Here is a 26,788-nt window from a genome sequence, read left to right on the forward strand (position 1 = left end):
TGGAGGGGAGGAATGAGAGTGGGTTGGTCTACCTGGCCGAATGTTCTCTTCAGTTCAATCTGGAGGACTGCTAAAGAAATGGGGTTCACCTCTGCCGCCTCGCGGACGGTCCTCCTGCGATGCATGTTGGTCTTGATGGAGCGACCTTTGAAGCCTCATGTTTGGTGATCTTGGAGCCAGAACCCCACTCTCGGAGCTGAAACTTTCAAGGTCAACAAGGCTTCACTTTGACCTTGAGCCAGGCTTCACACGCCTGACGTCATACCACGTGACTGGCCATAGCTGGAGCCAAGCTCCCTGCGCCGAGCCTCCTCCGCCGTACCATCTGACTTTATCACGTGATTACCCGTATGTAGCGCGCCTCGCCGAGCTCGCTTCAGTCGGAGCAGTTGGGGGCTCGAATCTGCTGAGCGATGGGTGGGGGGGGGGGGGGGGGGGGCGCTCTTTCACTCGTCTCATGAGGTATAACTGAGTTAAAACGCAGCCATTTTCCCATTATCCCACTGGAGGCGATCCCAAGTCGACGGGTGACAGGTCTAGCCAGAATTTTATAGTATGCATGAGGGGAGTTTGGAGGGTTTGAACGGCTATAAAAAGCGAGCTGCGCCGGTCAGGAGCAGTCAGATGGGGAGCAGACGGAGACATCAAGCGAGAGAGATGTTATCCCGGCCCATCGCCGTGCCCCTTGTGCGAGCCCGTTGTGCTCTCGGCCCCTGTGCCGATGATGTAACGGCCTTGTTTTTTACTCTACGTGAATGTTTCTTTGACTCACCGTCGCGTTGACCGATTCATCGCTCAGCTCTGCGCAACACTGGCAGCAGGCTAAGATGCTCCAGTCCCAATGCGCCCCAGCCGCTGAGCCCTTCTTGCGTATCCTTCTACTTCCGAGGAATGCATCGTTGACGTCTTGTGATTGTTCGCCTGCTCTGTGTATTATTTGTAAGTTGTAATAAAGTGCATACAAATGATAACGCTCTGTCGTCCCTCCCTTTGTTTCCTCGAGCATGAACCCCTCCGCGGTTAGCGAGTGAAGACGCTGCATCCGCGGAGGGGTAGTGCGGGGCGGTAGACTGGCCCCGAAACTTCCACAAACTTTATACGCTGAGCATTGGCTTCTCCAAAGCCCTGCTTACCTTAAAAATACAACAGTAAACGTGAGACGTGCCTGCAATTTTCTACCTTTTCCACCGGGTAGGAGCACTCCGCGCTGGTGACCTCGAACCGCTAAAACGTCCTGAAGTGGGGTAACAATCATGTACGGTTCCGCTTGCACGGCGGACGTTTGCAGACGCAGGTTGACGATTTCCATTGTGTCATCGGTTGCGTGTATTACACGACGGCTATATAAAGTGTATAGTTAAAACTAGGAGTTCACCTTCAATGAAACGTCATGACACGACAGAGTGTTCAAGGATAATTGTTAATTCGCCCAGGCTGATCACACACGGAGTCCTCTTTACTGGTGTCGTCTTTTCTCGGCTGCGGCGCCGCCTGCACTTCTTGAAGATCGCCACTTCCTAGAAACCGCATCTGGCTTGGTTAAAGCGGGTCTTTACATGTAAGTCGGGTGCGCTTTCGCATAATGCCTGTGAGTGTGAAAAATGAAACAGTGTCGTTGTCTGTGTGACCAAGAGGATCCGCTGCCACGTCATACCCTTACAGGCGCAGCTTAGTGCCCCCCTCCCCGCCCTCTTCCCCCGCCCGCTCAAATTTTTAGGCCTTTTTTCGCTTTTAAAAGTTCTGGTCATAGTGGGAGTGGTCTTTTGGTCTTTAGAGTACCGCAGTCTATCGATACAGGCTAACTTCACTGTCATCCCAGTGTTCCTTTGAAACCAATGATGGTGGCCTCTTTTTAGTAGAGAAATAACTCCCCAAACTCCACAACACAGGCATTACTTTCATGCTGGGCTGTTATCAATGTAATACAATACATGTATCAGACCAATCAGGCTTGTACAGGTAGATCCACAGCTCCTGAAGTTCAAATAGAAACCTACCCCATCTCCGAATAGAATTAATTTGGTGCGCAGTGCCATGCTCTGACATAGGAATAGGTCCAGCTTCTTTGACATCTTAGTTATCGCGATATTTAATGAGCAGAACATATAAAGAAAACTAGGTGATTTTTACTAGCCGCGTAATCACTCTATAGTCAGCAATTTGTTTTGAAGGCTGCGCTGCTTGACAACCCACCCTGACACGTAATCGTACACTATTCAGAAGTCAATGTACGCACTAATGAAGGCAATAGCTTTGAGTATGGTGAGTGTAGGCTTTTTCATACCCTTTTTCTCGTTGTGCTGTTGTTGTTTGCGTAAAAAACGCTAATTCACGCACATTCAAGAGGAGAACTCCGTCATGGAGTATGTCGTGGTATGCTATTTCTCGGCGCCAGCGAATTCATTATCCTGCCGAAATTTGGATTTGGCTATTCGAATTACAATCAAATAGGGATCACAAAGTAAATTATTTCAACTAGACAGAGGCGCATAGATACAAGTACAGGGATGCATCAGCTTTATTCCATTTACTTCGGCATCGGTTAATTGTTCCCTACTGATACTGTAAGCTCCTGAGTGAGCGTTGTCTCGGTAGGCAAGCTGCTTTGCTTGCCAAGGCAAGTAGCCTTCGGGCTTCACCTTTCGCAAACACTACGCAATCATTGTGCTGCGACGGCCCCTGCGTTAACGCAAAGTTCTCGCTGTCGTTAACATTATTCTAAAGAGTACGTCCTTCATTTTCTAACAATCTGGAGCTATACAATGAAATAAATGTCAAATTTCGGCACTCAGAAAACGTTCGTTAACCCGTTTTTGTTTATTACAATGAATTCTTATCATTTTTCATGGCATAGAGTTTTTTTCAGCACAAACACTGAGAACGGAAGCCTTCCTTTCTGTAGCTCGTCGTCTTATGACATCGCATCCTAAAAGAGCGCTCTATGCATTTCTATCAAACACCTTTTCCTCTAATTTGGTGTAGCAGTCCAAAGATCTCTTTCTTCCTGCCACCACTTCAACTTTCTATCTTCCCCCGTCCCTGTCGCCTCATCTCACACCACACCGGATCTTTCAGACGATCAGTCGTTCGTTTCTGGAACTCGTCAGCCGTTTCATCGTAGATGACCAAACTAAACCTCAGTTCCCCGTCTTCGAGGAATCCCTCGTCCTCTAGAGTCTCAATTTCCGTCCAAAATGTGCAGTAACAAGAGTTTGGTTCTGGTAAACACGCCGGAACAGATTTCCTCATGACACAATTCTTCACTGGGTCGTCGTGTAGCACTTTCACATCGCACCTGGACGATATCAGGTGAGAAGATTCAAGGAGCCCGAAGCACCTCAAGGTCAAATGCAAGTATCCACCCGATGCTGACCATGAACTTTCGACGACAAGCTCAAGATACGTGTCCCTCCGGTGCCACACAATTGTCTCTGCCCACTTTTTCCTCAAGGAGTCCGGCTCATGATATATTACATCATCTGCATTTGTTAATTGAAAGTTGTATTCTCGAGCAACCAGCCTATCTTCTGACGATAGAGGTTCATCGGGCTTTACGCCATCGAACGCAAGAAACGGGACCTCTTTTTGCCTAACAAACATGGTTGTGTTCGACGGCTTGCAGTCCCGTGCGCACTGTGTGAGGATACCCAGTGTAGACTTGGTGAGCATTTCTAGCTTCCGAAGAATAAGCATTTTCTCTGTGCACCAAGATGCGGGCGATGGTAAGGCTGCAGCTTCAGGAACGCCTCCTCTGCTTTCTTCTGAATGTCCCCGAGACCGGTGGCCTTGCGCAAGCGTCGAAGACATGTTGCCGGCGATAAGCGAAACCTGATCTTTTATGGTATCGGCAGAATCAGTAAGCGCACGAACAGCCTCAAACAGGCGCGTGGTATCGCTCCTTGACTGCTCCGTCAGTTGATTCATTTGACTCTGAAGAGCGGGAAACTGATCTTGGTACGTATTCCTTATAAGGTCCTTCATTTCTTCGACAGCTGCTCTCACGTCTTGAATGGTTAGTGCGTTGTCTTGCGAAGATGGCTGCTCTGTCGTGCCTAAGATTGTGTCGCCACTGCATCCCGTGACATAGTGTGAAACAAGGTTCTTGTGCAGGATTTCATCTCCGCACCGTGGGCAGTCGATCGTGTGGAAAGTGCATTCCGTCTCGTAGTGTCTCAAGATGACATCCATGGTACCCACGAACTCGCAGCCCCGCGCCTCATTCCAGCAGTGGACCTTAAACAGAAAGCAACGATATTTTCCTCATTAGATTCGTTTGCCTCTAACTTTTATGGTAGGAAGTGTTGACATGGACATCAACGTACAGAGTTTACGTGTGATAAAACGAACACACTCGACCTTTCCATCTTCAGCCACAGGCTGCTGACATGCTCGATATCAAGACGACAGGAACCACACAGACTTCACAATCATCCTCCGGCTGCCCGGCATAAGACTGCCGGAGTGCAGTCTTACACCCCTGTCACACTGTAGTTTAAATGGTGACCGTGTGAGAGCCTTCGAGATTTTCAATCGCTATTGAACTCGAATTAGTTGTGTCACTGCTACACCGCAAATCTCACTGACCATTCAAATGATTCTCGTGGCTCTCGCCAGGCTTGTGTGACGCCACAATCGCTACATTCAGTTTTGTGCAAATTATTTTTTTATAAATCAAAACAATGTTGATATGCACTTTTTTGGAGTCGTGGGAGGTGTTTAGTTGTTACTAAATGGCAGTTGCGCTCTCTTGCAAGACACTGATTTTGTACGATTTGCTGTCACAGTTTCGTAACGTTCTGGCAGCACGATACTTAAGGCGTTTCCGTCTTCTGCGATGGAGAGTACAAAATCAAAGCGCATTGAGCCAGAGCGGTGCCGTGTACAAATTAGTGTATAAGTTAATATTTTGCTGCTTGCATTAAAGCTTGCGAGAATATTTTTTTATTCATGCTTGTGCACCATGAACGTATCGTGCATGAAAGTGCGCGTTGGCATCCCTCGAAGGAAAGCTAGCAACCTTGGGCAACGCTCGAAGGCCCTCGAAATCTCGATAGAGTTCCGCTCTGCTGCATTGACTCGATAGACTACTGACTGGATCCCAATTGAAACTGCACGTGTAGCAGAGCTCAATAGCATTTGACTAGATAGACTATCGGTTCGAGGGTTCTCGAACTAACCGTGTGACGGATTTGAGCCATGGCGGATGCAACTATTTTTAAAGCTAATTTAGTCTCTTTGAATGAGGCCTAACCTCTCAGAGTTGCACGTGGCTTCTAAGGAACGCGGTATAGCGAAGGGCTCTTGATGGATTTCGACCTCCTGGCCTGCGCTTGGCACATTCACCATTGCCACTTTTCGGCCGATTAACAAGAAAAGAACAACATAAAGCTTCCGCGCCACATGATGTTCGCCTAACACGAAATCAACTCGTCACTGCTTCAGATCGTACACGGGAGAGGTCCTCGAACACGTGCAGTGCACGGCAAGTCGCAAGCTGCAGCCTCGTGGTGAGTCCGATGAGGTGAAAGCAGACAAGGCGACAACTGGGGCTAGTGGGTATTCCATAGCTGTAGTACAAATGCGCTGTGTTTTACAATCACAACACGAGACACGACTGGACGAAGCGCTTATATCAAGCAAACCACTGTGTACACACCTTCAACGCATGCAGTTTCCGATCAGGGAAGGCACTCCAGGAGCACTCGTTCTGGTCGAAGGCCTCCCTGTCCAGGGGGCAAATGCCGCCGCCATCTTGAGAGCTGGCTCCAAAGCAAGACTCGCAGAGAAAGTGCGAACAAGGAAGTTGGACTGTCCTCTTGGGAATCATCTGGCAGAGGCCGCAGAAGCGGCTGGTGGGCACGTCTTCGGCCAACCGCGTCGGTCGCCAGTTCACGCCTGCAACGTGACCGCGTAACTGGTGCAGCACCCTGGAGTTCGCCGCTGGCATGGCTGAGTTCTGAGCGACAACTCCTACAGCAGCGCGAAATGATGGCTGTCTTATGAGCTTAGCCGAGCGCGAGCTCTTCGCGTGTGTATCTCAGCATGCGAGGCTTTATCAACATGAAACACATATCACATATATCAGCTGCTCTCCGGTTTCGGGACGCTGTTATCGCATATGTGTCTCGCCGCGCTGGGGTTACCAGGATGTGCGCTCAGAGGAAGTGATGTCCCCCCTCTATCGCTGTCCTCGATAACAAAAGCAGTGGAAAATGTAGTGCGGCGTGCGTTCTTCACTGCTCGCTCTCCGTACACGGCTGTGGTGCAGCGCGTCGCGGAGCAGACTACCATTTGCAGAAAATAACGCGGCCGTATTTAGTTTGACTTTGTGGACATTCCCCCACTTTTCGAACTCCTGGCGTACTATACAGTGCATTGGCCTTCGCCTAAGCTCAGTTGCGGCTCTCTGAGCAGTCACTTTAAGTTTTCACGTGCTATATTTCTAGCGTTTGTGTTCCACTTTCTGGAAATTTATTACACTAGAATAGCCGCCGCGGTGGCTCAGCGGTTATGGCGCTCGGCTGCTGACCCGAAAAACGCGGGTTCGATACAGGCCGCGGCGGTCAAATTTCGATGGAAGCGAAATTCTAGAGGGCCGTGTAGTGTGCGATGTCAGTGCATGTTAAAGAACCCCAGGTGGTCGAAATTTCGAAAGCCCTTCACTACGGTATCCCTCCCTCATAGCCTGAGACGCTTTGGGACGTTAGACCCCATAAACCATAAACAAGTACACTGAAATAAGATTTGAGGACACATTCTCCGCCTGAATTTGTAAAGGATATTTAGCGATATCTTCATTACGGTAGCATTTCGAGCCTTCAGCGTGGCGGCGGCACGTTACCAGCCACGTGGTGCGGAGCTGTCGGCGAAGCCGACCTGCCACAGCTGTGCGCATGCGCCGTGTCAAGTGGGACGAAGATGAAGAAGGAACGCCCAGCGAAACGGAGCGGCGAAAGACTGACTTTGTAATTGAACTGAGCAAGTTCCACTCGGCCAGCTATAGCTATCGCGTCACTTCAGGTTTAACCAGAGCTAAACCACCGCCAATTTTTATTGCTCCATTACTGCCAGGTCACCATCTCGAGTCTTGTATTAATGAACAGGTTTAGTGCCTTCAAACAGGTAAAGCAGATGAAGTCGCTTGTGTGCTAGGGATTTAGCACGTGTTGCGGAAGCTTCTGCGTGTATTCCATGCAGTGCTATTATGCAGTATGCGCCAGCTATATATATGAGGTTTACATTTTCTGCACTTGTGTTTCTCCCCCTGTGCTAACGAGGCTAAGAGAAGGAGTACTTTGCCAAAATGTCAGAATGAAAGCGCCAAAAGTATGGGCCGTGTTTCACAACATGCCGCCATATATGAGTAGTCAAAATTGTATTGATTAAGCGAGGTGCTCTCGCGCATTGCGTCGATTTCCGGCACCGCTCTTCTCTCGGACGCGCCAATATACTCGTCAACCCTGGATAGGAATAAAGTCGGCATCTGGGATGACTTGCCTGTACTCGGATGTGTACGCGGTTGGCGTTGCCCCACGGCTTTCCACTTGGCGTTCAACCACGTTGCGTTCGGCTTTGGAGGACAGGGATAAACTTTATTGCCGTCGACAAAAGTGGCAGATGGTGTGGGGTATAGCCCCATCTAGTGGCCATGAGCCCGTGGCGCTCGGCGACTTCTAGGCCTCTTGTCACAACCCGGGACTATGTGTCCGACTCGGTGCTGAGCAAAGCGGCCTCTCACCAGAAAAGGATCGAATCATTTCGCGCGATCCAAGCATTACGCGCATCTCTACTATGTACGCACTGTGTCCCTGCAAGTGACCTTGTTTTGCTTCGCCATCCTTACTCTGTCGTTGAGGAGCGAAAAATGACAAAAAAATGGCAGGGATTTAATATAGTTCAACCGAGTAGGACATGCGAAAGCAGTGCTTTTCTTTTTTGCTTTGTCGGTAGTCTCCCGCTGTATCTATCGCCGAGATCGCACTATAAGCTGACTGTCGCCGCTTTTGACCTAGGTATTTCACCTTACGTGATCAGCCTTAGTGCAGTAGCTGTGTAGCTATAGTCGAGCCGGAGCCATCGTCCAGCAACCTGCTGGTAGCGTCATTTCATTTCTTGTATCATAAGTGGATGAAGAATTTATTTTCTAGCGATAGCTGCATTGCGGTAGCATTTCGAGCATTCAGCGTGGCGGCGCCGCCACGCTGTCACGTCGTTGGTCACGTGGTGTGGAGCAGCTGCCGGCAGCGCGGCGCCGTGGCTGATCACGTAGTTGGCCACGTGACCAAGTCTTAATCGGCCAGCTGTAGCTATCGCGTCTCTCCAGATTTAACCAAAGCTAAAACACCGCTAATTTTTTTGTATTGTTTTTGGCAACGCGGAAGCTATGACGCGTCAAACCAGACCTGTGAAGAACTGAAATTTGTGAGGGGAAAAAATGTTGTAGAACAGTATCTCTACCGTAACACGTCCGCAACCACTTCTAATTATGACATAGAACTAAGGTGCAAATGAAATATGCTGAACCAGGATGTGCCACCGCCGTTCTGATAAAGTAGTTTTGTGATATGCTCTCAGCAGTCAAAAATTTTGAATATTTTATTTATATATGTTTGACACCGGGAAAATAAATCAATTTTCAGCCCCACCAACAGTTTTGCAAACCTTCTAGACCGGGAATGCAAAAATAAATGGGAAGGCAGCGCTGTAGCTCCACATCGAGAAAAATATGAGACGCGCACGATTGAAGAAGTCAGCTTGACCACCGCCAAGGAAATGGGGTCAGTGACGAGAGAACCCGCCGCTTGCAGCCTGGATGTTTTGCAGTCTTGCTGGAACAGGTGCATACAGGCGGAGTCTACGCATAGGCGAAAATCAGATATACATCCTAGAGACAATGAGGACAATGTTATTATACACATTGACAAGGCAGTTAAGGTAGGCGATCTGTTATAGACAGATCTAGGCAGTAGCCGAAATAATCAGAACAATAATGACGGAGTCAGGAGCGTAGGGTCTTGTCTGGCTCAACCTGTTGCCATCCTAACTGATTCAATATCTGCCCTTCAGAGGTTAGAGTGCGGATTCCCTATTGACGCCTTGTCTCTAAGCTCTCTGCGCTTGGCGCAGAATGTGCACAGCAGAGGCTTTACTCTACATTTCCAGTGGCTGCCCTCTCACATAGGAGTCAACGGTAATGAGGTGGCAGACAGTCTCGCCCATAAAGCTCTCTCAAGGATTCCATCAAAAAAGATCCTCAAGATGGAAAAAGTCTCTGCAGGAAAACGGTGCTCGATCACCTCAGTACCCTGTGGAGTGCGTCCCACAAGCCATGTGTGACCAAGGGACTGAGAAGATCTCAGGCGACCCTTCTACATCGAATTCGCACGGCCTCTGCTCGCACTCCTGCATGGATGCATAAGAACGGCATAGCATCGTCTCCGCTCTGCTCTTTATGTGGTGGGTGCGGGGATATCGAACATTATATTATGTACTGCCCAGAGTACAAAGCGGAAAGGCATGTGATGTTGGCTTCCTTCAAGAAGACAGGAACCCGTCACAGCACAGTGCAGGATTGTCTACCCGAGTGGAAACCAGGCATGCAGAAGGGAGGCTGCACGCCTTCTTTTAACATTTCTGCAGAACACGGATCTTGTTTTTAAATGGTGACAGCAGGAACGGACTATGGCCTACTGTGATTGAATGTGTGCGTAGATGGTGTCTTCCGGAGTGGACTACTTTATACTGTGAGTGAATGTGTGTATGGAGTGTGGCACTACAATGGCCTATGTTCTAGTGTGACTGATTATGTGCATAGATGGTGACTTCTGGAGTGGACTGTGATGTGAACTGTGTGGATTGATTGTGTGCATAGCTGGTGACTGCGGGAGAGAATGTATGCTATTATAAGAGACTGTGCGCTTAGCGGGGTAGATGCGGCATTGTTAATATCGAAGGGACGCTGCGGTGGAGCAATTGCCGGCAGACAAAGCAAGGCTAACCCCACCTGTAGCATTCAACACCTCAACCTCAACGTAGAGGAATTGAGCATCCCGCCGCTAATGAAAGAGGTAGTGATCGCAGTTGCTTCTATAGGCAGAGCGCCGGCAGAAACTTCGCCGGCAGAAACAGTCATGTAAAAATTATCTCGCCGACGGAGAAGCGATTACACGGAGATTGAGACAAGCGCTTCAAGTTCGCTTGGATGCCATCACGTGACATATTTCTCTCGGCATTAAAAACTAACGCGCTGATGTCACCACTGACGTAAAAAGTATAGAGAATGGCCGAGTTGCTGCAGCGCTGAACATAGCAGGGCTGCTCGGCTTAGCGGTACTGGCTGGTTTATGGTTTATGGGGGTTTAACGTCCCAAAGCGACTCAGGCTATGAGGGACGCCGTAGTGAAGGGCTCCGGAAATTTCGACCACCTGGGGTTCTTTAACGTGCACTGACATCACACATACACGGGCCTCTAGAATTTCGCCTCCATCGAAATTCGACCACCGCGGCCGGGATCGAACCCGTGTCTTTCGGGCCAGCAGCCGAGCGCCGTAACCACTCAGCCACCGCGGCGGCGGTACTGGCTGGGGCTGACCCGAATACCTAGTAGTGCGGAGCTATCGCGCGGCACTTGATTCTTGGCACTTTTCCAGCCGACCATTGTCCAGAGCAAAGGCGTCATACAGGCCATAAACTTGTTTGTTTTTTTTTTACAACGCGGGGATAAGACCGGGTTCGCTGTGAAGAACGCAAACATGTCCAACCTTCTTGGACAAAAATTTTGAATATTGCAAAACTCTAAGTTACTGTTATAAAACTATGGAAGGTAATGGTCCATTATTCCGATATATAGCAAAACCTTTCTTTTATAGTGTTTCGATCGATCGCATAGAGCTGTTAAGACTACCATAGAAAACCAAAAGAGAACGGTTTTGAGGATAAAAAAATCATTAATGGCAAACAAAATGCAAGCCTGCCGACGGGAGATCTGCGGCTATATTGACTATTATTGTCATATATATGGAAAAAAAATTATATAAATGAAAAAATTGCGCTTATAAGATTTTTCCCGTTCAAAAAATCTTTAGCCCACAATTTCTGCGTATGGTGGTGGCAAACAAACGAGACAACGATCAAGGAAAGGAAATAAAGAGCGAGAAAAAGCCAGCCACGATTAATCATGGTGCCGGTTTTTACCCTACTGATATATAAATGGAGAATACCTAAATAATCTGCGATTTGCTGATGACTTTGCCTTGCTGAGTCACTCAGGAGGTGAACTGCAAATCATGATCAATGAGTTAGACAGGCAGAGCAGATCGATGGGTCTAAAAATTAACATGCACAAAACCAAGGTAATGTTCAACAGCCTAGCAAGGGAACAACAGTTCACAATTGGCAGCGAGAGCCTAGAAATTGTGACGGAATACGTCTACTTAGGGCAGGTAGTGACATCTGATCCGGATCATGAGAGGGAGATAACTAGAAGGATAAGAATGGGGTGGAGCGCATATGGCAAATTATCGCAGATCATGAGTGGCAGTTTACCAATTTCCCTCAAGAGGAAAGTGTACAACAGCATAATCTTACCGGTACTCACCTACGGGGCAGAAACGTGGAGGCTAACGAAAAGAGTTCAGCTTAAGTTAAGGACAACGCAGCGAGCCATGGAAAGAAAAATGATAGGTGTAACGTTAAGAGATCGGAAGCGGGCAGAGTAGGTGAGGGAACAAACACGGGTTAATGACATCCTAGTCGAAATCAAGAGAAAGAAATGGGCTTGTGCAGGGCATGTAATGCGAAGGCAAGATAACCGCTGGTCCTTAAGGGTAACGGAGTGGATTCCAAGAGAAAGTAAGCGTAGCAGGGGGCGGCATAAGGTTAGGTGGGCGGATGAGATTAAGAAGTTTGCAGGCAAAGGGTGGATGCAGCTGGCAAAGGATAGGGTTAATTGGAGAGACTTGGGAGAGGCCTTTGCCCTGCAGTGGGTGTAGTAAGGCTGATGATGATGTTGATGATGATGATGATGATGACACCCTGATTACGCAATGCCTGCATGACTGCTGAGGTTTCCACTGAGTCTAATGGTTTCTCGTAATCAATGAAGGCTATATATAGAGGTTGGTTATATTCTGCGCGTTTCTCTATCAGCTGCTTGATGGTATGAATATGATACATTGTGTAATATCCTTTACAAAAGCCTGCCTGATCATGTGGTTTATTAAAGTGTAAGGTTGCCCTGACTCTATAAGCGATTACCTTTGAATATACCTTGTAGGCAACAGATAGTAGCCTGATCCGTCTGTAATTTTTCAAGTCCTCGGCGTCTCCTTTCTTGTGAATTAAGATGTTTGCATTCTTCCAAGCTTCTAGTACGGCCGAGGCCATAAGGCATTGCGTATACAGGGTGGGTGGTTTTTCTAACACGATTTCCCCTCCGTCCTTCAGCAGATCTGCTGTTACCTGATCCTCCCCAACTGCTTTTCCCTTTACATTGCTCCTAAGGCTTTCTTTACTTCCTCTTTCGTTACTGGCGGGATGGCGCATTGCTGTGCGCTACTGTCTCTCTCATTAACGTTCTGATTACATTGGCTACTGTACAGGTCTGTGTAGAACTCTTCGGCTACGTTAACTATCTTATCCATATTGCTAATGACATTGCCCTGCTTGTCTCTTAATGCATACATCTGGTTTTTACCTATGCCTAGTTTCCTCTTCACTGTTTTTAGGCTACCTCCGTTCTTTAGAGCATGCTCGATTCTCTCCATATTAAACTTCCTTATGTCGGCTACCTTGCGCTTATTTATTAACTTTAATAGCTCCGTTAGTTCTATTCTATCGGTAGTGTTAGATGCCTTCATGTTTTGGCGCTTCTTAATCAGATCTTTCGTCACCTGAGATAGCTTGCCGGTATCTTTTTGAACTGTCCTACCGCCTACTTCTACTGCGCACTCCGTAATTATTGATGTCAGGTTATCGTGCATTGAATGAACATCAAGATCATCTTCCTCAGTTAAAGCCGAGTATCTGTTTTGCAGCGCTATCCTAAACTCCTGTGCTTTCCATCTTACGGCTAACTCGTTAATGGTCTTCTTCTTCGCTAGCTTCTTCCGTTCCCTCTTCAAGTCTAGGCTAATTCTAGACCTTACCATTCTATGGTCGCTGCAACGCACCCTTCCGAGGACGGCCACATCCTGAATGATGCCAGGTTTAGCGCATAGTATGAAGTCAATTTCATTTTTAATCTCACCATTGGGGCTCTTCCAGGTCCACTTCCTGTTTTCTCGTTTGCGGAAGAAGGTATTCATGATCCGTAAATTATTTCTATCTGAAAATTCGACTAATTAATCTTCACTGCTATTTTTGGAACCTATCCCATAGTCGCCTACCGCGTGGTCGCCAGCCTGCTTCTTGCCCATCCTCGCATTGAGGCCGCCCATCAGTAGAGTGTAGTGTGATTTTGCTTTATTCATTGCCGATTCCACGTGTTCATAGAAGCTTTCCGCGGCCTGGTCATCATGCATGGATGCAGGCGCGTACGCCTGCGCCTCTTTCAGCTTGTACCTCCTATTGAGCCTAATAACGATAGCTGCTAGCCTAATACAGAATTCCTCTAGTTTGCCAGCTGTATCCTGATTAATGAGCAATCACAAACCTACTTCTCGTCTATCCGCTAATCCGCGATAGCACAGTATGTGTCTGTCCTTTAGTACTGCATACGCCTCACCTGCCCTGCTAACTTCACTAGGCCCTATGACATCCCATTTAATTCTCGCTAGTTCCTCGAACAGCACTGCTAACCTATTTAAAAATGTATGTAGGTTTGAACGGGTCAGCAAATAGGATTATGACACATTTGGTTTGGCTTTATAGGATGGACGTCCCAAAGCGGCTCAGTCTATGAGGACACCGTAGTGGAGGGCTCCGGATAATTTCGACCACCTGGGGTTCTTAACGGGCACTAACAATGCACAGTACACGGAATTTTCACATTTTTCCTCTATCGAAGACCTACCGTAGTGGGCGCGTTCGAACCCACAACTTGCATGCACTGTGTGATGTAAGTGCACGGTGATTAACCACGGGTAATGGTAGGTATACGGCGCCCTCCACTAAGGAGTCACTCAAAGGCTGAATCGCTTTGGCCGCCGCCGTGGTCAGTTGCACCGCAGCCGCAGGGGACTGAGGGCCGAGGGTTAATTGGTTTGTTCATGGAAGGTTGTGGCCAAGTACCACACCAGGGTGGCCAAATCGTTCTGGTACGGAGCGCGTAGTCGGTTCTGCTCACCGAGATCAGGCCGCGCCCCAGGCCTGGTTATGCAATTCCATCGACACGCGCTTTTTTTTATTAACCCGGTGTGGAATTACTTGTGACCAGGATTCGAGCCCCGGTCCTCCTGCACGCGAGGCGGACGCTCTACCTCTACGACATCACTGCATCCTCGTCATCGACGTCATGCTAGCGCTCATATCCGCATTTGGCCTAATTACGCAAATCGATTGACATTTTATATTCATGTTTTGCGCGCTTTGTGGTGATCTACTTATCCAGGAGGTATTTCGAGGCCTGAATTGGGAAGAGTTGGGAATAAGAATAAATGGAGAATACCTAAATAATCTGAGATTTGCTGATGACATTGCCTTGCTGAGTCACTCAGGAGGTGAACTGCAAATCATGATCAACGAGTTAGACAGGCAGAGCAGATCGATGGGTCTAAAAATTAACATGCAGAAAACCAAGGTAATGTTCAACAGCCTAGCAAGGGAACAACAGTTCACAATTGGCAGCGAGAGCCTAGAAATGGTGCCGGAATACGTCTACTTAGGGCAGGTAGTGACAGCTGATCCGGATCATGAGAGGGAGATAACTAGAAGGATAAGAATGGGGTGGAGCGCATATAGCAAATTCTCGCAGATCATGAGTGGCAGTTTACCAATTTCCCTCAAGAGGAAAGTGTACAACAGCCTAATCTGACCGGTACTCACCTACGGGGCAGAAACGTGGAGGCTAACGAAAAGAGTTCAGCTTAAGTTAAGGACAACGCAGCGAGCCATGGAAAGACAAATGATAGGTGTAACGTTAAGAGATCGGAAGCGGGCAGAGTGGGTGAGGGAACAAACACGGGTTAATGACATCCTAGTCGAAATCAAGAGAAAGACATGGGCTTGGGCAGGGCATGTAATGCGAAGGCAAGATAACCGCTGGTCTTTAAGGGTAACGGAGTGGGTTCCAAGAGAAAGTAAGCGTAGCAGGGGGCGGCAGAAGGTTAGATGGGCGGATGAGATTAAGAAGTTTGCAGGCAAAGGGTGGATGCAGCTGGCAAAAGATAGGGTTAATTGGAGAGACATGGGAGAGGCCTTTGCCCTGCAGTGGGTGTAGTAGGGCTGATGATGATGATGATGATGACTTATCCAGCTACGCACGCATGCAGTCAATTTGAGGTCCGAAGGCGCTCGACTGGACGTGACCTGAGCACAGTGTCCGGCGCGTGCTTGCCCTGAAGTTCGTTTACCCCACTGCTTGGAGCCATTTACGCAGGAAGTTGGCCTCGCTCAGCGGGAACCTGGGCTCCCTGTGTATTGTAAGAAGAAAGAAGGGAAAAAAGTTTTGTGTAAATTTAGAACTGAACACTCAACCACTGTAACCACTCTGCACATTCTCGTACGAGTCTCGGAAACACTTATCTGTTAAAACCGCAAAGTATACTTCGAAAAGCCCAGCTTACGTTAACCGTACTCGTCGAGGATTACATTTGCTTCATTTCGAAGTATGGCGGTGGGCGCGCATTGTATGTTGGAATCACTTTCACTTCATGCATTAATTCACGCAATTAATTCCACTCCATGATGCTTGCTAAGGGACCGGAATTAGACGGGGCGGAAGTGGCTCGCGCTCTCCTCCCAGACACGCATCCTCGACTCAAGGTGAGCGGCCAAGCACACCGCTAAGCAATGGGGCGAGCGGCGACGACATAGCGACAGAGAAGAGAGAAGACCGTCGCGCGTCGCGCAGCAAGCTCCACGCCGTCGCCATCAAGAGCTGGCGAGCAAGCGAACGAAACCTGCCTGCCGCATACAGTAAGGCTGGCAGGAGGGGACGTGGTATACAGGGAACCACCGTTTGTCACCGTGTCTCTTTTCGATTATGGCAGGAAACTGTTTGTGGAAAGTACTGCGTGACTTTAGCCACACTTTGCGTTAACGCAGCTCGGATAATCGGAGGATATCCCTTCAGTGTCTGCTAGAATTAGGCGAATTCTCACCCATGCGACTAACCGCAGCCAGCCGCGGAGGCGGCGGACTTGGCGTTCTGTAGTTCTCCGTTTGGAGAAATAATTCTGTGCAGCGCGTGCAACTGTTTCTCTTTTTTTTCCGAGATCTCACTTTCGCTGGCGTTCTGTGGTTCTGCGTTTGGGAAGTAATTCTGTGCAGCGCGTGCAACTGTACCTTCGCTGGGTGACTTGTCCCTTGGCCTCCTATTGGCGCGAAGCTCATTGGTTCAGTAAAGTGACCACGTGACCGTGGACACGTGACGAGCGCGAAAAACCGCGTACGCGCTCAGTTCGTCGCAGGCTGCGTGTGTTTTGTGTCGTTTCAAGGGCGCTGGTCGGTGGTGAGGTTTCCGGAGAACTTTGCGCGCCATGGCGGGAGCGGAGCGAGGAGATCTGTATCGAGTGCGAGGCTTCGCCAGCGGCCTCAATTGGCGACCGACGCGATTCGCCGACGACGTGTCTCAGTACCGCACATGCCACATGTGTCGTGTGCTTCCAAGAAGAACGGCGCTGTTGCCTTGTCAACATTCCTTGTGCGAGCCGTGTCATGGAAGCCTGCTCAAAGATGGCCGAGGAGTTTGTCCGATAGACGGGGAGGCATTCGAAGAGAACGAGTGTCACATGGTCGACGTGCCTGCTAGGGAAGTGGAGAACTTGAAGGTACGTGCGACACTTTTGTGCTTTTGGTACACGGTGCCGAGGCAGCGCATAAGTTTTGCCAATGCTTAAGCAATCTGTTCCGTCTTGCGAGGGTTAACCACTGTTGTTAGCGTCGGGGCTTTTTCCTCGTTGGCGTTCCTTAACCCTCCTCACTGCACCGCCCCACCTCCTCTATTTTTTCTCCTCGTCGTCTTGTCTCCCTCCTCATCTTATTTTCTTTCACAGCTCTTTCGCTCTTCGCTCCATTCCTCGCGCGACGCAGCTTTCCCGCCTTTTTTACCCCCCTTGGCGAGTTTCTGCGCGCCCGTCGGCGTCTGTGTTCGCCAGCCCGCCATTCTGACCCCACTGCTGCGTCGTGCAAAGAAAGCGACTGTGCACGTATTTACGCGCGGGGAGCACGAACTATTCGTGGTCCCCCATGTGCTGTGCTGTATTATGCACGCGAATTGCCCTTTTTTCGAGCAAGAGACGCGATTCTGCGAGCATCTCTACAGCCATAGATGGCCTCGCTGCTGCGTCGTGCAAAGAAAGCAATTAAATTTATTGCTCTGCTGTGACTACCGCAGCTGGCTCATTTTACGTTACTTATCCATTTTGTCTCGAGTGTCGATGTTGCGTGAGGCGCAACTACAGCCTCATCGAAGGTAATGCGCGCACAATATTTTGTTCTATGCGCATCGAGTACGAGCGGTCACTTGCTGATTACGCGTCATTGCTCATGGGAATATTGCTTATTGAAGAGTTTCCAGGCGCCATAAAACATGCTTCACATTTAATCGCTAGCGTGTTGACTTCCCATGATGTTGGCGATGAGTGAAGTGGTCAAGCAGACATTCCCACAGAATCTTGCAGTATTTTTGAAAGTGTACTTGAGCGATCGTCCATAGTGCGAAATGTTTCTGTTGAAGTGAAGGTCGAACGGCCGAGTGCTGTCGTTGTGGTTCATTTGCCGTTTGTGTCAGGCCGCGATGTCATCGCGGGCCCGTACTTTGTGATGCTGTTGCCGGTGTCTCAGTTCAACGTCGGGATCTTGCATACCATGATTCATTCCCTGTTGACGCTTCGCCGGCATGTGAATCCGGATCTACACGTAGCTGTCGCTGTACAGTCTAGTGCGATTTGAAGGTTGTCCCGCGAGCGTCGACCGTGAACACGAACAGCGCCATAGCCCAGAATCCTCTGCCGTGGCAAGGGAGGTGTCAGGCCAGCTTCCCTCAGTCCCTTCTGGGCATAAAAAAAAAGAGAAATGGTGGTGATTTCGTCGCTGGGGTGACAACTGCAGCACGGAACAGCGAACGAGGGTGAGAAGAATGCGAAATCGTGATTTTCACTGTTCCAAAGCCGGCCGCTATGCGCCTGGAACGCTAGGCAGGCCGACGCTCTCGCGATTACCTTTAAATTGCGCTGTACTGTAGTACCTCTCGACGGGGCGACATTCACGGCGTTCTTCGGAGTACTGTAGCTTGGGGGCCTATCTTTTGTATCACTATAGCGAGCGCCCACTGCGGTGGATCAGTGGTTAAGGCGATTGGCTGCTGAACCCAAGGTGACCGTTGCAGCAGCCAGCCGTGCAAACCCTCTAATCAGGCCACTGTTCACCGTTTGAATTTTACGGTGGACGAGAGGGCTCCGGAATAGGCTACGGGCGAAGCGTGGATTGCGTCAGATCCGGCGCTTGCGGGGGGGTGGGGGGGGTTGAATTCTGCCGGGCCACTCTGGATGAATCACGCGGTCGAGAGTCCGTGCTTGCTTTGCGCAATGGCGGGCGCACGGCGCTAGTATCCAGTGCGTCCTGCACTCATTTTTGCAAGGTTTTTCAGAGCGAGAGCTCTTACTGCATATGTTTGTCAAGGACGCGTATATCTGCAATGAAAATGAAATTAACCGAAACAGTTACCACGTGACCACACTTCACCACACAGGAACTGTGCCCGGAGCATGGCACATTCCTGCCCGGGGTGATTGGCCATTGTACAGCAGGGAATGCCAAGGAAGTATTTGCGAGGTTGCATGCTTTCTTTTTTTTTGTCATCAAACGTAATCCCGGCCATGTGCTACAACATGTTGCTGGAAAGAAGAAACAAATCCAAAGTGGCTGTTCTCATCCCCGCACTATTCCTGTAATGAATGGCCTGCTTAAAAGCGCTAGTATTAGATGGGTCAGTGTGTGCAGAAATGGCGACCACTATCTCAGTAGCCAGCAGCTGGTTGGCCACCAGCCTATACAAACCAACTTAGTAACTGACACTACCTATACAAACTTAGTATACTACTTCGGATATAACGAATTTATGTGTGTCAACGGATATAGCGAACTTCCGTGTTTCAACAACGGATATAACGAACTGCTGTGTGTCGATGGATATAACGAACTTTTGTGTGTCAACAACTGATATAACGTACTGTGTGACAAAACGAATATTACAAACATTTGGGTGGTAACGTACTAAAGCGATCAACTGAGCATCGTCGCCTTAAAGTTTTTTTATTCGCCACGCTTTTCCCTGACCGAGGGTCTTCAATTGGAATGCATATAGAAGTGCTTACAGTGCAGTGCAAGAGCGCAGTCGCGTACCAATTTCTAAATCTCGCGGGCTTTCAAGTATTTAAAAAGTGACCATGCTGAATTTATGAAAATAATTGAAGTGGGTGTTTCTCACGAGTCACTTTAAATTTTTCCCAGAAAAATTTGCACTATTGTTACGAATTAAAAATGTCACTCTTTCTTTACAAATAAGTAAATTTAGGCGCATTAAGAATCCGGGCACCTGGCTTAGGCGACTGTGTACAACCCTCTCTATTCAAATTGTCATGCAGGGCATTGTAATATTTTAAACCGTGGCACAAATTAGTTCAAACACCTTCTATATTCGCATTTCGATCTTATTCCTCAGTATCAGACTCCTGCTACAAAGCCTGCTCCAAAATGCACTCGGCCACTTGCAGCACCGAGTGCCCCGCAAAAGATGTTTTGTGCAGTTTAAAAAATACACAAAAGGGGAGAGGGAAGCCTGCTTGTGCTCTAAACATTTCCATCTTTTCTTTCAAGGCACACTGCTGGAATGAAGACCGTGGATGCAACTTCGTGGGCAACCTGCAAGCTGTTCTGCAGCACTTCGAGGAGCAATGCGGTTTCCATGAAGTCGCTTGTCCACGGTGTGGCGACAGCGTGCTGAACGGAGACCTGCCGCCCCGTTACGAGCCCGGATGCAGCCATGGGAAGCCTTTGGCGACACCAGACACAGATTCACGGCAAGGGAGCGCCGCTGCTCTTAGTGCTGTCTCCGCCGAGTTGCGGGAAATCAACATGCCCTTGAACGAACCCTTGGAAGCGCATCACGCTCACGAAGGGGCGACTGTGCTGGCCATGGTGCTGGACCTTGAGACTGGCATTAACGAACTCGTGCAACAGACGCAACTGCACGAAGAGACACTGAACGAATTGAGAGTCGCGGTACCGGGAATTTTGGAAACTCCGAACGCCGACTTGACGCAGGCTCTTCGCAAATTTTTGGCCACGTTCAATGAAGCCCGTCAAGCTCAGCAGAGCACATGTTCTTCCGCACAGCAGGAACACTGCGTGGCCGGAAGAAGCCCAGCTTCGGGAGAGTCGGAAGTAAATGAGCCGCTTGTGCAACCGCGCCAGGAAAACACCCACGACCTTCAAAACTTGGAAGGCATTGTTGGCGGGGTTGTCGGCTGCCTGGAAGAGATTCTTCAGTGCGTCCGCTTGCAGCTGGCGCCTTCGGGGAAGCCATTCGTCATAGTGGAGCAGGTGCATAAATGTGTGATCAAGCCGAGCCCGTTAGACATGATGGAGAAAAGGAGGGCACATTTTCTTCTGACTGTGCGTCACGCTGACAAACTCGATAAGAACGGAGAGTTCGGTAGCACTGTATCCGCTGAGGTGAGGGCGTGCCGCAGGAAGCAGGCGTGTTTCACGGTTCGCATTGGAACTCAGGGACAGTATTCACGTCTGGAAGTTGCGTTTATTTCGAGCGACTCGTGTGAAGCCCCCCATCTTGCAAAAGCTATCACAGTGCAGCTTAGAAAATGCGGATCTTATTATAACTTGCCGGAAGATGATGGGTTTGTCTCTGCTTCTCCCGGGCGCTTTCGGCAATTTTATATCAACCCAAGTGTGTGCCATTGGTGGCAAGCGGTAGTTCACGATGCTCTCATCTTTGACGTCACAGTAGAGTTGTGATTAGTGGCTGTCAACTATTCTATTTCTACGAATTCCTGATCCTTGAATTCTTCCATTTTAGCTTTTTTGAAGTATCTTACTCTTGTAGTTTAAGGTTTTAGAGGAGACCATTGCGCTGTGTGCAGGTGTGCCCACTGCGCTTGTTTTATTTGCAGTTTTTTTTTTACAACGGGACATCTTTTGCTGAAAGATTCGGAATTTGCACTTGAGGATATCTCTACTTCCGAGCATTTTCCTTTTTGCAGCTCGAATGTTCGTGGAACATGTACGTATCGCATCAGCCCTCAACTTCAATGGAAAGGTTCAAAAGCTTTTCGTTCTTACGCGGATTTACACCACCCAAGCAACACAAGTCATCAGCCCAATATTCCAAATAGATCGTTTCACGCTTGCCCTTTGGACCGGCCTTTTCCTATGCCTTTCCAATATTGGGCCGATTACCTGTGATGCTTGGGCGGTCTTATGCTTTTCGGCCAGCTGTGAGTGCTGTGCAGCTAGAACTTCCAGTCGAATGTGTACATCTCTTTGTTCTGTTTTTCTGTAATAAAGCCTCGTTCAGTGCTATTTATAGTGTTTTTTTTTCCCTCGCAGTAGGTGATTCCATGCTAAACGCATCAGAGCATGCGCTTCACTTTTCCGATTTATTTATAAAATTTATGAAAGGGGGTTCATGCACCACTGAACCCAGCGATAAGAGTTCACAAACAGCTGAGTGGCCGGCTGCAGCAGCGCAGTTTACACAGCCAGGGATCTGGAGCTGCACGCCAGCTTTTGGTCTCTAACTTCTTCGCCTGACATCGAGGCAACATCAGGCACGTTCATGATAGTGCATTGCATTTGTGCCTTTTTATTGAATGGTCAGATCCAATGTCCTTTATTAACTCAAAAGAAAATATTTCCCGTTATTCGACAGCTGTGCATTTTCCCGACTGGTTTAGTAAAACCTTTTTTTTCCATTTATGCGCTCTAAATTTTCTACAAACAATCTGTATGAGTTGTATTTTGTAATCAAGCATCACGTATTTGGCAATACAGAACTTTTTTTGTTTATTCTGTTTTAGTTCAAGACGCATCATTTTTGAACTTTTTTAAAAAACTGGCTAGCGAAATTCATGAGAAATCTTGGATATCAATGGCTTCGCCATAACGTAGTACTTCAAAATGGGTTGACAGTTAAGAAGTTCGAGCTAATAACGTTCAGAACACGAAGTGCATTGTGCTGCGCATAGTACGGAAATTTGAATCTAAGTGCTCTGCAACAAACAATTCAGATGATAGCCCGTTTTACTGTAATTTAATTGCAATTTTTGTTGGTTTTTTATTTTGGTTGATAAAAGCTGTGTTGAGCGTCACAACACCGGTCATAGTTGGCACCCGTACTGTAACTTCATTGCAAAACACAGCCTCAGCGTTTCTCGAACTGTTCCCATTCCGTGCACTCAAGTTTTGAGAGGTTGCTCGTCCCTTTTGAGCGATGCCAACACTGTCGCTTCTCGCGTGCTGACCTTACAAGAGCATTGCTATGCGAGGATGGAATGAAGTGGCTCGAAGGGGCATCCACAGCAGCGAATATGATCGCCTCGTGAGACTACAGTCTCGCCACCGCTACCCTCTGCTTTCTCATGTTTCCACCAGCCTCTCTGCCTCAGCCGGTACACATGGCAGGACACCCCAGTTCTGTAATGCCGTGATAAGATGTCTTTACATCGAATCATGTTTCTTCGCATTGTGTGTCCACTACAATGTCACCGACAAACAGTTGAAGCACGCAGTGAAGATTCACTTCGACGTACTAGAATGCGCAAGGAAGCAGCGAGCTCGAGATCGGAAGACGTCAAAACAGCTAGCACCTAGCATGCCCAAGACTGCGAGAACATAAAAGTTTACGCCTGTAGCGTACAGAGAGAAAGGCAGCGAGAGCTAAGGCGCAAACAGAGGACCGTCCCCCAGAGGTGGGCAGAAACCCTCATTTTTACTTTCCTCTCTCACACTCACTTTTGAATCCATGGCTATCCGTCACCCTCGCCCTCATTTTGAAAAGTTATCCCACCTTCCCTCACGCTCACTAACAGTTGCTCTAAAATGAGTTTTTTTTTTTGTCGACGGCAACTTCTGGCGATATTTCTGATCAATAAACTTGTAAGACGAGCCCTCAAGCCACTTGCGGACGAGAGGCTAGATACTTATATTGTTGTGTGTGTTGTTTGGCTAATACCTGATACAAACCCGAGGAAGTTACGATTTGAGCCCCAAAATATCACTCTGCCATTACTTCTCGCACGCACTGAATGCATTCATATACCCAGCACTTACAGCATTTAATTGCAACCCATATCCGCAGCTAAAATGAGACAGCGCGTCTGTGTACAGAAACTAATATGCGCCAACAATATTTAGAAAACAATGCCGTAGCATTTACCACGACTATTACAGCAAGTGCTGAGCACAGGATAGACTCGGAACAAGACATTACCCGACGACATTGCTGTAGCACTGGCTCTTCTGAATGCAGCCCCTTCTAATCTCCCGCCATTTCGTGCGCTTTGCTGCATACTCGTTAGATGACGTTTCCACGCGCACGGATGGAAGATGATGAAGACCACGCTTTTCAAACTACAGCGGGAGAGACTGGCAGTTTTACACGCGGCTACGGGACGAAGACGACCACATTGCATGGACAGCTCAAGGGCTTGGCAGTTCACAGGCAGGATGATTTCTGGTTTGGTTTATGGGTTTTGTTTATGCCGGTTTAACGTCCCAGTGCGAAATAGGCTATGAGAGACGCCGTAGTGAAGGGCTCCGGAAATTTCGACCACCCGGGGTTCCGTAACGTGCACTGCCATCGCACAGTGCACGGGCCTCTAGAATTTCTCCATCGAAATTCGACCGCCGCAGCCGGGATCGAACCCAAGTCTTTCGGGCCAGCAGCCGAGCGCCATAACCACTCGGCCACCGCGGCGGCTCGGCAGGATGATTTCTCCCAATTGACTGTACATCTAAGGGAAGTGTATATGAATCGGCCGACTTTAAGCCTGAATGGCAGGCCTTGGTGATGTGCTCAGCCTTTCCTCTCGTCTAGTGCTCTCTTGCTCTCTCTTTTTGCGATGTGTTTCGTGGGCTTTCCTAAAAGCTTTGTATAGGATTGGATAGGAAGAAGTTTATTAAAATGCTGGCAACCGACAGTTTTACGCCTCATAATTTAGTTAATGAAAATTGAATATATTGTGAAGGAAGGCCAGGCCGAGACGGCAAGACGTCTGTGGAAGGCTAGACCGAGACGGAAAGACGGCCGTGCCTGGTGTTTATTCCAAAAGCGAACCCGGGCGCGTGCCACAGGCGCAGCCACAGGATGATGATGGTATGTACAAGAGAAAGAAGATGATCCCTGGAAGGCTCCCACAATCTTAAATGTAATTAATATCATGCTTCGAAAAAAGGTTGTGGCGCTGGCCTAGTGGTCGGAGGCATCGGTCATCAGAACTGATTTTTTGGCGCCGCCGCGGGTTCGTATCCCACTTTCCAGCTATGAAGTTTAAGAGCAAGGACGCGTCTGTCTGCAGAGAAGGTTAAATTGACCAAAATAGTTAGCACATGACCACACTCGATCACATGACAACAGTGGGCGCGTAGCGCCTCAATTCATGCCGGTACTTTTGATTCGTTATACGTATATGTGCCAGTATAACGGTAATCGAAGTGGGACCCCTCCCGTGACCTCCATTTGCATAAAATCGGGGGGCCACCCATTTGACGCAGAATATTATAACTGGCCTCAAATGATATTGCGTGTTCCTGAGGATAAAACTACTGATTGAGATGAAGCCCGAAATATGTGTGGGATTCGCTACGACGACCTTCCCGACCCCAAACAGTGCATTCCGAGAACCTTCCGACGGCCATTACAGCTTAACAGTTTGTCACAGGAAGTTGCGGATGGTGTCAAACGATTGTCGGTTTGTGATGCACACGCTTATAAATTCAACTGTTGTAACGGGGAAATATACCGAATATAGCGCAGGTCGCTGCAAATCGCAATAGTAGTGCGAAATCCAAGAGGTAAATGGCGTTGCTTGTGTCTTAGAAGGGATGTTTCCGGAAAGGAATCATCCGCGGATGTTTGGATTTGGTCTTCTCCACGTTTGCTGTGCTCACCGATGTAAACATTTGAAGCTACAGTACCTAACGCTCTGAAGTCGAACACTGAGGCCCAAACAGTGCATTTCGAGACCCTTCGGACGGCCATTACAGCTTAACAGTTTCTCACAGGAAATTGCGGATGGTGTCAAGCGATTGTCGGTTTGTGATGCACACGTTTATAAATTAAACTGTTACAACGGGGAAATATACCGAATATAGCGAAGGTCGCTGCAAATCGCATAAGTAGTGCGAAATCCAAGAGGTAAATGGCGTTTCTTGTGTCTTAGAAGGGATGTTTCCGGAAAGGAATCATCTGCGGATGTTTGGATTTGGCCTTCTCCACGTTTGCTGTTCTCACCGATGTAAACACTTGAACCTCCAGTACCTAACGCTCTGAAGTCGAACATTGAGGCATTGCTGGCGGAGAATTTTTAATTTCTTTAATTAGTGTTTTCCCCGAATGCGATGCCGGCTTTCCGCTGCAGCGAGGCTCCTATGCTGTCGCTTAAAACATTATTCAGGCCACTTGAAAATCAAACGGGTCGCTAAAATGCAGCATATGGGCTGCGTAATGGTAATTACTAACTCCCCGAGTCTGGAGTGAACGATTCCTGTGGCTGCCATTTTAGGGTCCCACCGCTTCCACTCCTGCCGAAAAGCGGTTGTCTATATGTCTGCAGCCCGCTCTGGCCACCTTGGTCATATGATGTTGTGATGTGGTTACTAGCTGCCCACTTATTGTGAGCAAACTGGCCATCTTGGCACTTCAATTAATTATTGATCGCGGGGATAGGTAGGCGAACTCACTCATGAGTGGATTCACCCGGGCTCACTCACACTCATTTCAGATAATGATCTAAGTCGTGAGTGAGCACCGACTCACGTTCAGATCATGATCTGAGTCGTGAGTGCGCCCGAACTCACGTTCAGATTATGATCTGAGTCGTGAGTGAGCAGGCACTCACGTTCAGATCATGATCTGAGTCGTGAGTGAGCACGTACTTACGTTCAGATCATGATCTGAGTCGTGAGTGAGCAGGCACTCACGTTCAGATCATGATCTAAGTCGTGAGTGATCCCGAACTCACGTTCAGATCATGATCTGAGTCGTTAGTGAGCACGGACTCACATTCAGATCATGATATGAGTCGTGAGTGAGCAAGCACTCACGTTCAGATCATGATCTGAGTCGTGAGCCCTGACTCACGTTCAGATCATGATCTGAGTCGTGAGTGAGCACGGACTCACGTTCAGATGATGATCTGGTCCCAGGAATTTGATTTTGACTGAAAATGCTCTGCTTTTTGAACCCTGTCCAGACATTGGTCAAGTTCTCGTTGTATGAAATAATGTTGTTCGATTGCCTGCACATAACTTTTTTCAATTTTGGAGCACTTGACTGATTGTGTGTTGGCGCACCTCCACTGCACGTGTCCTTTAATTTGAATGCACTATGATCCATGCCGCTGGCTGTTTCCAGAATAAACCATTTCTCGCAAACACTGCAGGGTCAAC

General features: G+C 48.5%; 2 protein-coding genes across 2 annotated transcripts; one reads left to right on the top strand and one right to left on the bottom strand.

Annotated features, from left to right (window-relative positions):
- Positions 1 to 1,404: 1,404 nt before the first annotated feature.
- LOC144107090 (uncharacterized) lies at positions 1,405 to 6,080 on the bottom strand. The gene is made up of 2 exons (XM_077640075.1): positions 5,657 to 6,080; positions 1,405 to 4,233 (listed from the first exon to the last, which is right to left on the bottom strand). The coding sequence occupies exons 1-2, from the start codon at positions 5,945 to 5,947 to the stop codon at positions 3,016 to 3,018; spliced, it is 1,509 nt and encodes a 502-aa protein (XP_077496201.1). The 5' UTR covers positions 5,948 to 6,080; the 3' UTR covers positions 1,405 to 3,015.
- Positions 6,081 to 16,559: 10,479 nt separating this feature from the next.
- Positions 16,560 to 21,698, top strand: LOC144107094 (uncharacterized). Its single transcript, XM_077640081.1, has 2 exons — positions 16,560 to 16,929; positions 19,979 to 21,698. The coding sequence occupies exons 1-2, from the start codon at positions 16,639 to 16,641 to the stop codon at positions 21,134 to 21,136; spliced, it is 1,449 nt and encodes a 482-aa protein (XP_077496207.1). The 5' UTR covers positions 16,560 to 16,638; the 3' UTR covers positions 21,137 to 21,698.
- The last annotated feature ends 5,090 nt before the right edge of the window (positions 21,699 to 26,788 follow it).

This window comes from Amblyomma americanum, chromosome 10 (assembly GCF_052857255.1).
Source record: "Amblyomma americanum isolate KBUSLIRL-KWMA chromosome 10, ASM5285725v1, whole genome shotgun sequence".
NCBI classification, from domain to species: Eukaryota; Metazoa; Arthropoda; class Arachnida; order Ixodida; family Ixodidae; genus Amblyomma; species Amblyomma americanum.

What these genes read in the sequence shown, in the direction of transcription:
- LOC144107090 (XM_077640075.1), bottom strand. Translation starts at nt 5,947, where the DNA reads ATGCCAGCGGCGAACTCCAGGGTGCTGCACCAGTTACGCGGTCACGTT. An exon ending in GGAAACTGCATGCGTTGAAG is followed by an intron (nt 4,234 to 5,656) that starts GTGTGTACACAG and finishes TTTCTGTTTAAG; the next exon opens with GTCCACTGCTGGAATGAGGC.
- LOC144107094 (XM_077640081.1), top strand. Translation starts at nt 16,639, where the DNA reads ATGGCGGGAGCGGAGCGAGGAGATCTGTATCGAGTGCGAGGCTTCGCC. An exon ending in GGGAAGTGGAGAACTTGAAG is followed by an intron (nt 16,930 to 19,978) that starts GTACGTGCGACA and finishes TTTTCTTTCAAG; the next exon opens with GCACACTGCTGGAATGAAGA.